The sequence below is a fragment of the Procambarus clarkii genome, chromosome 23, assembly GCF_040958095.1.
Source record: "Procambarus clarkii isolate CNS0578487 chromosome 23, FALCON_Pclarkii_2.0, whole genome shotgun sequence".
Taxonomy (NCBI): domain Eukaryota; kingdom Metazoa; phylum Arthropoda; class Malacostraca; order Decapoda; family Cambaridae; genus Procambarus; species Procambarus clarkii.
Window position 1 is genome coordinate 17,211,972 of NC_091172.1, and position 10,419 is coordinate 17,222,390.

Consider the following 10,419-nt stretch of genomic DNA (forward strand, 5'->3'; position numbering starts at 1 on the left):
TATTACTGATTTAGTTATGGTCCTGAAGAAGGATAGTAGTAGTAGGCATCCATCAGTCTTAGGTGACTATGGAGTTGCGCTCTGGGTGTCGATCTGGAGTGGCCTCACCAGGGCGCAAAGCCAGGGTAGGTTGTTTCGGGGGAGAAACTGTTACCCAGGCAGCAAGTCGGAAAAATACAGGTGCTGTCCGGAAGACTTCTGTGCCGCTGGTCCCTGTGTCAAGGGTCCCTGTTTCCCCGCAGCCGGTGGTGCCGCCCCCTTCTGAGGGGGGGGGGGGGTGTTGCCCCATCGGCGGGAGCTCTGGAGTTGGAAGATGTAGATTCGTTTGCGATGGAACTAGTACAGCCGGTCCCATGGTGTTCGTCGACGGTGTGGGTGCCGAGTGCGCGGAAATTCGTCTCTGACATTCCGGATTGTTGCACCCTCCCGGGGAGACGGCTGGGAATGTTCCCGCCGATGAGTGTCTTTTGTGGGAGGCGTACTGTTTGCGGTTCCCGAGGGCCTTCTATCCACAAAAGTATACTAAATGATGTAAGTGTACGAATTTGTTGTTTTTGTAATTTTCTGTTTCACTTGCTTGTGTTTGCGTAGCCCTTCCGGCTTGTCCCCTTGTTTTCCATGGTCATTCCTGTGTCATTTATTATTGTTTTCCTTTGTTCCTCTTTACCATGTATCGCCGCTGTCGGCGGCTACACTTTGTTTTGTTTCCTGTGTTATGTTTCCTATGATAAAATTTCCTATGTTATGCTTCCTGTGCTTTCGATATTTTCTTTGTGTACTTTTGTAGTTCATATCCATGCTTGGCACGCCTCGTCTGGGTGGTGCAGGTTTACTTTTTGTGGTGTTCCTCTGTATTTTTATTGTTTTGTTAATAGTTTCTCTTGTTTCTATGTTCCTTGTTGTTCGGTATTTTTATGTGAAGTGTTATTCTGTATGTTCTATGTTACTTTTCTGTCTTGTTGTTGTGTGGTGGGGAGCTGATGCTCTGTTTTATTTGGTGCTTCGGTACCTTTGTATTGTATGTATTTTGTTTTCCAAATAAAAATAAAAAAAGAATAAAAAAAGACATCCAGCGGTCGACCCCACACACGCATTCATAAACTTTTACATGTTGTCATTCAAAACGGGAATTTTCTCAAATATAAATTAATATTATAATATGTATGCATAGTCTGCATACATAGACATAGGTTAGGTATTTAGGTTCTGTTGGCGATTATTTACATTTCTAGTACGTGGGTGAAGCATTTAAAGCGTTGTGGTTCGAACAAAATTCTTCAGTGAAGTGCTTGTTCCGGAAGTGTTTGAATTAAATTTAGTTGTGAGTCGTGTGTAAACCGTTTTTCATTCATAAACAGGAGGTTTGGCGGGTGGATGGACTCACTTTTGGGTCGTTGTTTGGAGGACGGCCTGCATATTCACACAAGCACTTGGACTCTTTGTTCAGACACGTTATACCGCCTTGATGGAGGTTTCATCCGAACATTCGGTTTAATAATACACTTACACAAGTATTGGGTCTTTTCTTGATATTCAAATACTACGGCATTGCAGTTTCTCAATAATAATAATAATAATAATAATAATAATAATAATAATAATAATAATAATAATAATAATAATAATAATAATAATAATAACAATAATAACAATAATGGTAGTTATCTTACGTAGGCACCCAACATATAGTCTTGTAATGCGCAGAGAAATTACGTTTTCAACTGAAGTTCCGAACTTCCACTGAAGTTCGGCTTCACTGGAAGCCTCAGGAATCCTCGTGGATTCAGTAGAATCCCAGGTTGCAAACCTTGTTTCGTTCAATCCATTCTGACCCTTTTTGTTTTTACTTTTTACCATATTTTGCAACGCATTGTGACAAAGTACATGCCTAGTTGTCTGAGGCGTGTGCTCGGGAGTACCCTGAGGAAAGGTTCGAATCTTCATCACGGTTCCTACTGATGTTCTCATATAGTTTTGTTTTAAGACTATGCAAGAAAATACCAATATTCGACCTTTTAATTGCCATATTGTTCACACAATATATATAAGACCTGAGTAAATTTTTGCAGCCAAAGGCTCTAGGAAACAAGCTCGTTTACGGTGGATTGCTTTACCCTAGATGCTACCCCCTAATCAACGTTACCAACGTCATTTCAACGATGAGTTAACTTTTATTTATCGTTGAACAACGGTACTCTTGGATATTGTGCACATTGGGTTAGAGATGCATAGCTACAATTTCACAGTACTCTATGATGGAGTAATCGCTACTAAATTGGGATTCTTCTTCAGTCTCATATTCAGTGGTCGGGACAAAATTATAAATAAGGCAGCGCATCTAGTGAGAAAAAAAGTTATATTATTTGACCCAATACCAACCAGACCCCATCAACACAGATGTGTTTGGGGTGTGTGTGTAGATGTGCCACAAGACACATTCATCATACAGTCACAAGACACATTTACCCGCGATAGCTTTTCTACAAGTTCCTCCCTCAAGAAGAACCCAACACACAGGAGATGCAACATGTGACAAGCAGATAATTGCTACCTCTGCACGAACACTGCAATACCGACGCACTTACCGTCCCAAACACACACATTTATAGAGCAAATTTTAGCACCAGGCTGGTGACCAAAATTCACTCACACTTCAACCTCTTCAAAAAAAGTATCAATGAATGACTAAAACACAAAATGCAGAATTCAGTGAGCATAGAATCCACTTCATTGTTACATATGACTGTAAATATAATGTGTCGTCGAAGCAAACTTAGCAAACTCTTAAGTCCAACCAGTGCAAACTTAGCAAACTCTTAAGTCCAAACTCTTAAGTCCAGTGAATCCAGCCTTTATGACTGCTCATGTCATCAAAGATGGAGCTGCCTCAGTACCCCAGCATCTTATCTTTCGTGTATTTCTTCTTTTCAGATGGTAATGATGATGAAGCGGATGACGGCGTATATGAGGTGATGCGCAGAAACGCAGACGAGGATAATGATCATGATGATGCGAAGGAAATTGACAAATATGATGCAAAAGGGTGATGAGGAAACAATTCCTATGATGATTATGGCGGGGATACAATGAGTAACATTGTTCACAGCACAGCACCATCGTGTTCACAGCATTCTTTCAGTATATTCCCAGCATCCCACCAACGTGTTCCCAGCATCCCACCAACGTGTTCCCAGCATCCCACCAACGTGTTCCCAGCATCCCATCAACGTGTTCCCAGCATCCCATCAATGTGTTCCCAGCATCCCATCAACGTGTTCCCAGCATCCCATCAACGTGTTCCCAGCATCCCACCAACGTGTTCCCAGCATCCCACCAACGTGTTCCCAGCATCCCATCAATGTGTTCTCAGCATCCCATCAACGTGTTCCCAGCATCCCATCAACGTGTTCCCAGCATCCCATCAATGTGTTCCCAGCATCCCATCAACGTGTTCCCAGCATCCCATCAACGTGTTCCCAGCATCCCATCAATGTGTTCCCAGCATCCCATCAACGTGTTCCCAGCATCCCATCAACGTGTTCCCAGCATCCCATCAACGTGTTCCCAGCATCCCATCAACGTGTTCCCAGCATCCCATCAACGTGTTCCCAGCATCCCATCAACGTGTTCCCAGCATCCCATCAATGTGTTCCCAGCATCCCATCAACGTGTTCCCAGCATCCCATCAACGTGTTCCCAGCATCCCATCAATGTGTTCCCAGCATCCCATCAACGTGTTCCCAGCATCCCATCAACGTGTTCCCAGCATCCCATCAACGTGTTCCCAGCATCCCATCAACGTGTTCCCAGCATCCCATCAATGTGTTCCCAGCATCCCATCAACGTGTTCCCAGCATCCCATCAACGTGTTCCCAGCATCCCATCAATGTGTTCCCAGCATCCCACCAACGTGTTCCCAGCATCCCATCAATGTGTTCCCAGCATCCCACCAACGTGTTCCCAGCAGCTTGGCCACATCATACCTTCAGGAGTGCAAGTATCACAGTCGCTCAACGCCAGCGTGAGACACGAAACATGGAGTGGCAAATACGTAGACGTTTCGGCCCCGAGTGACGATGGCCTGAAATGCATCCGGAGTCTGCCAGTGCAGACCGCTTATCACATGCCTCTGTATGACTAACCATCCTGTGTGATGGGGATTTTTTAGCATCACCTACTTAGCGTTTTTGACACACTGTGCTCCACTTCATATAGTCTAGGGTAGCTGCACTAATGCAGATGTACCTAATAAGTTAATAAAAAAAAAAAGTTCTGTGTGATTGGGATTTCTTAGCATCACCTAGTTAGCGTTTTTGACACACTGTACTCCACTTTATATAGTCTAGGGTAGCTGCACTAATGCAGATGTACCTCATTTCTTAATAAAAAAAAAAAAATTATCACATGCCTCGCTGTATGAGTAACCATCCTGCGAGATGGAGACTCAGTATCACTGCTACCTTATTCACTCTTGTGTTCATGATATCCTCATACTGCACCCGGAGTCTGCGAGTGCAGACTACTTATCACATGCCTCTGTATGACTAATCATCCAGTGTGATGGGGATTTTTTATCATCACGCAGCTAGCTTTTTGACACTGTACTTCCCCTTCATATAGTCTAGGGCAGCTAGTTCTTGACACACTCTGTACTCCCCTTCATATAGTCTAGGGCAGCTAGTTCTTGACACACTCTGTATTCCCCTTCATATAGTCTAGGGCAGCTAGTTCTTGACACACTCTGTACTCCCCTTCATATAGTCTAGGGCAGCTAGTTCTTGACACACACTGTACTCCCCTTCATATAGTCTAGGGCAGCTAGTTCTTGACACACTCTGTACTCCCCTTCATATAGTCTAGGGCAACTAGTTCTTGGCACACTCTGTACTCCCCTTCATATAATCTAGGGCAGCTAGTTCTTGGCACACTCTGTACTCCCCTTCATATAGTCTAGGGCAGCTAGTTTTTGACTAGCTGCCTTAGCTGAAAATTTATTTAGTTTTTTAGTATCATATTGTTAGTAGGCCACGACCTCAGAGTTACATTAACGATTTACATTAACGTGGTGTCAGACCACGATGGAAGGATTATGATAAGAATTTCCTTAAGTACTTTCGTATTTAATAATACGTCTTTAGAAGGATGGCATCCTTCTGAAGATGCATTGTTCAGGGTTTCCCCCCGTCCGGAAACCATGGGCGGGGACAGGTAGCTTCACTGTCCACAATCTCTGATGGATTCGACGGGATCAGGAAGCCCCGAGGCCCACTGTCTCTAGTGGACTCATCTAGGACAGGAAACATATGACTTGTTAATGAAACATAAGACTTATACATAATCTGTCACTGGACCGTTTAGATGTTGTGTGTATCAGATATATAATTAATGAATTGCATGATACGGACACACACACACACACACACACACACACACATACACACACACACACACTCACACACACACACACACACACACACACACACACACACACACACACACACACACACACGCACACACACACTCACACACACACACACACACACACACACACACACACACACACACGCACACACACACACACACACACACACACACACACACATAAGGGGCCTCGTAGCCTGGTGGATAGCGCGCAGGATTCGTAATTCTGTGGCGCGGGTTCGATTCCCGCACGAGGCAGAAACAAATGGGCAAAGTTTCCTTCACCCTGAATGCCCCTGTAACCTAGCAGTAAATACGTACCTGGGAGTTAGTCAGCTGTCACGGGCTGCTTCCTGGGGTGTGTGTGTGTGTGTGGTGTCGAAAAAAAAAAAAAAAGTAGTTAGTAAACAGTTGATTGACAGTTGAGAGGCGGGCCGAAAGAGCAAAGCTCAACCCCCGTAAAAACACAACTAGTAAACACATACATACACACACACATGGTAACACGCACACACACATGGTAATACGCACACACACACACATATATACATATATATATATATATATATATATATATATATATATATATATATATATATATATATATATATATATATATATATATATATATATATCACTAAGAACTCTTTGACCCGGCCAGGATTCGAACCGATGCCGTCCAGGATCACCCCGAAACGTACACAGTACCGTGACCACCGCACCAATGATCGTCTATAAGGATTGGTCAGTCCTGGTAGCTGGAGAGTTTCTCATGAGTAGGTTGGCCGTTTTTTTGGTTTTATAGTAAATCGTCAATTGTATCGTCTGATTTTTGTCTGTAGGGATAACAAAAATCAGAAGATACTATTGACGATTTACTATAAAACCAAAAATAAGGCCAACCTATTCATGAAAAACTCTCAAGACACAAAGCAGAATGCCTAAAAGGAGATTAACGTCGTCTATGTCTTCAAATGCTCACTTGGGGACTGTAAGCCCCAAAGAACTCAGTATATAGGCAAGACAAGAACATCTCTTTCCAGGCGATTAACAATGCATAAACAACAGGGCTCCATCAAGGAACATATAATCTCTTCTCACAACCAGACCATCGCCAGAGAAGTCTTAACAAACAACACAGAAATCATCGATTGATACAGCGATAGCAGGCGGCTTGACATCTGCGAGGCACTACACATCAAAAAGTCAACACCAGCAATCAACAGCCAATAAATGCACAACTATATTCTACCCACTTCAAGACCCCGAACCAATATAGAAGCATCAAGAGGAAGTATGGGCCAATAGGCCCTTTGTAGTTACTTCCATTCTTCCCTCTCATTTATTCAATTAATACCCAATGTTCCGTGTTTTGTCTTGTGTTGGTCAAAAGTTTGTTCACCTCATCCAAAAATGTTGCGACATATCACCTCACCCAAATGCGAGTATATAAGACAAGCTGTTTAGGTGTTTAGCATAAGTAAAACTCTGTTTAGTGTTTTTAGGATACAGTTATGTGTGTGTAAACTAAAGTCTTTGAAAATGCAATAAGTTATTACGATACGCGTTCAAGCGTCGCGTCAGACTAGAAATAAAAATGAATTTTGGAGAATTGATTTTTCATTTACATCGACAGTAAAAAGAAACATAAGAAATATTGAGAAAATACGTGTTAGAATTATTAATCTTACTTTTTCGGTCATATTTAACAACATATGTTTACAAGAAAGACTGCTACCAAAATATACTAATATATATAAATATATATATATAAATATATATATATAAATAAATATATATATATATGTCGTACCTAGTAGCCAGAACGCACTTCTCAGCCTACTATGCTAGGCCCGATTTTCCTAATAAGCCAAGTTTTCATGAATTAAAGGTTTTTCGACTACCTAACCTAACTTTTTCTGCTACCTAACTTAACCTAACCTATAAGGATAGGTTAGGTTAGGTTAGGTAGGGTTGGTTAGGTTCGGTCATATATCTACGTTAATTTTAACTCCAATAAAAAAAATTGACCTCATACATAATGAAATGGGTAGCTTTATCATTTCATAAGAAAAAAATTAGAGAAAATAAATTAATTCAGGAAAACTTGGCTAATTAGGCAAATCGGGCCTTGCATAGTAGGCTGAGAAGTGCGTTCTGGCTACTAGGTACGACATATATATATATATATATATATATATATATATATATATATATATATATATATATGTCGTACCTAGTAGCCAGAACTCACTTCTTAGCCTACTATTCAAGGCCCGATTTGCCTAATAAGCCAAGTTTTCCTGAATTAATATATTTACCATAATTTTTTTCTTATGAAATGATAAAGCAACCCTTTTCTCTATGTATGAGGTCAATTTTTTTTTATTGGAGTTAAAATTAACGTAGATATATGACCGAACCTAAGCAACCCTACCTAACCTAACCTAACCTATATTTATAGGTAAGGTTAGGTTAGGTAGCCAAAAAAAGCTAGGTTAGGTTAGGTTAGGTAGGTTAGGTAGACGAAAAAACATTAATTCATGAAAACTTGGCTTATTAGGCAAATCGGGCCTTGAATAGTAGGCTGAGAAGTGCGTTCTGGCTATTAGGTACGACATATATATATATATATATATATATATATATATATATATATATATATATATATATGTCGTACCTAATAGCCAGAACGCACTTCTCGGCCTACTATGCAAGGCCCGATTTGCCTAATAAGCCAAGTTTTCCTGAATTAACATATTTTCTCTAATTTTTTTCTTATGAAATGATGAAGCTACCCATTTCATTATGTATGAAATCAATTTTTTTTTATTGGAATTAAAATTAACGTAGATATATGACTGAACCTAACCAACCCTACCTAACCTAACCTAACCTATCTTTATAGGTTAGGTTAGGTTAGGTAGCCGAAAAAAGCTGGGTTAGGTTAGGTTAGGTAGACGAAAAACAATTAATTCATGAAAACTTGGCTAATTAGGCAAATTGGGCCTTGCATAGTAGGCTGGGAAGTGAGTTCTGGCTACTAGGTACGACATATATATATATATATATATATATATATATATATATATATATATATATATATATATATATATATATATATATATGTCGTACCTAATAGCCAGAACGCACTGCTCAGCCTAATATGCAAGGCCTGATTTGCCTAATAAGCCAAGTTTTCATGAATTAATGTTTTTTCGACTACCTAACCTACCTAACCTAACCTAACCTAACTTTTTCTGCTACCTAACCGAACCTAACCTATAAAGATAGGTTAGGTTAGGTTAGGTAGGGTTGGTTAGGTTTGGTCATATATCTACGTTAATTTTAACTAAAATAAAAAAAAATTGACCTCATACATAATGAAATGGGTAGCTTTATCATTTCATAAGAAAAAAATTAGAGAAAATATATTATTTCAAGAAAACTTGGCTTATTAGGCAAATCGGGCTATGCATAGTAGGCTGAGAAGTGCGTTCTGGCTATTAGGTACGACATATATATATATATATATATATATATATATATATATATATATATATATATATATATATATATATATATATATATATATATATATATATATATATATGTCGTACCTAGTAGCCAGAACTCACTTCTCAGCCTACTATTCAAGGCCCGATTTGCCTAATAAGCCAAGTTTTCCTGAATTAATATATTTACTATAATTTTTTTCTTATGAAATGATAAAGCAACCCTTTTCTCTATGTATGAGGTCAATTTTTTTTATTGGAGTTAAAATTAACGTAGATATATGACCGAACCTAACAAACCTTACCTAACCTAACCTAACCTATATTTATAGGTAAGGTTAGGTTAGGTAGCCAAAAAAAGCTAGGTTAGGTTAGGTTAGGTAGGTTAGGTAGACGAAAAAACATTAATTCATGAAAACTTGGCTTATTAGGCAAATCGGGCCTTGAATAGTAGGCTGAGAAGTGCGTTCTGGCTATTAGGTACGACATATATATATATATATATATATATATATATATATATATATATATATATATATATATATATATATATATATATATATGTATATATATATCGTACATAGTAGCCAGAACATACTTCTCGGCCTACTATGCAAGGCCCGATTTGCCTAATAGGCCGAGTGATTTTCTTTATTTTCAATAAATTGTTCCCAATTGGTTAATTTTAAAAAGAATTATTATATTATATTAAGAACATAAATTGTTGATTTAGTTATGTTAGTTTAGGTTAGGTTAAGATAGGTTAGGTTAGGTTAGGAAGGGTTGGTTAGGTTTGGTCATATATCTACGTTAGTTTTAACTAAAATTTAAGAAAATTAACCCATACATAATGAAATTGATAGCTTTATCATTTCATAAGAAAAAATGAGAAAAATATAGAAATTCAGGAAAACTTGGCCTATTAGGCAAATCGGGTCTCGCATAGTAGGCCGAGTACGACGTTCTGGCTACTAGGAACAACATATAAATATAAATATATATATATATATATATGTCGTACCTAGTAGCCAGAACTCACTTCTCAGCCTACTATTCAAGGCCCGATTTGCCTAATAAGCCAAGTTTTCCTGAATTAATATATTTACTATAATTTTTTTCTTATGAAATGATAAAGCAACCCTTTTCTCTATGTATGAGGTCAATTTTTTGTTATTGGAGTTAAAATTAACGTAGATATATGACCGAACCTAACCAACCCTACCTAACCTAACCTATCCTATATTTATAGGTAAGGTTAGGTTAGGTAGCCAAAAAAAGCTAGGTTAGGTTAGGTTAGGTAGGTTAGGTAGACGAAAAAACATTAATTCATGAAAACTTGGCTTATTAGGCAAATCGGGCCTTGAATAGTAGGCTGAGAAGTGCGTTCTGGCTATTAGGTACGACATATATATATATATATATATATATATATATATATATATATATATGTGTGTGTATATCACGAAAATAAACACGTGATTAA

The 10,419-nt window shown here is 38.8% G+C and overlaps 1 protein-coding gene across 1 annotated transcript; it reads left to right on the forward strand.

Moving 5' to 3' along the window:
• Positions 1-3,086: 3,086 nt before the first annotated feature.
• LOC138367738 (adhesive plaque matrix protein-like) lies at positions 3,087-4,025 on the forward strand. The gene has a single exon (XM_069329685.1). It carries the CDS (start codon positions 3,087-3,089, stop codon positions 4,023-4,025), a length of 939 nt encoding a protein of 312 aa, XP_069185786.1.
• Positions 4,026-10,419: the final 6,394 nt, after the last annotated feature.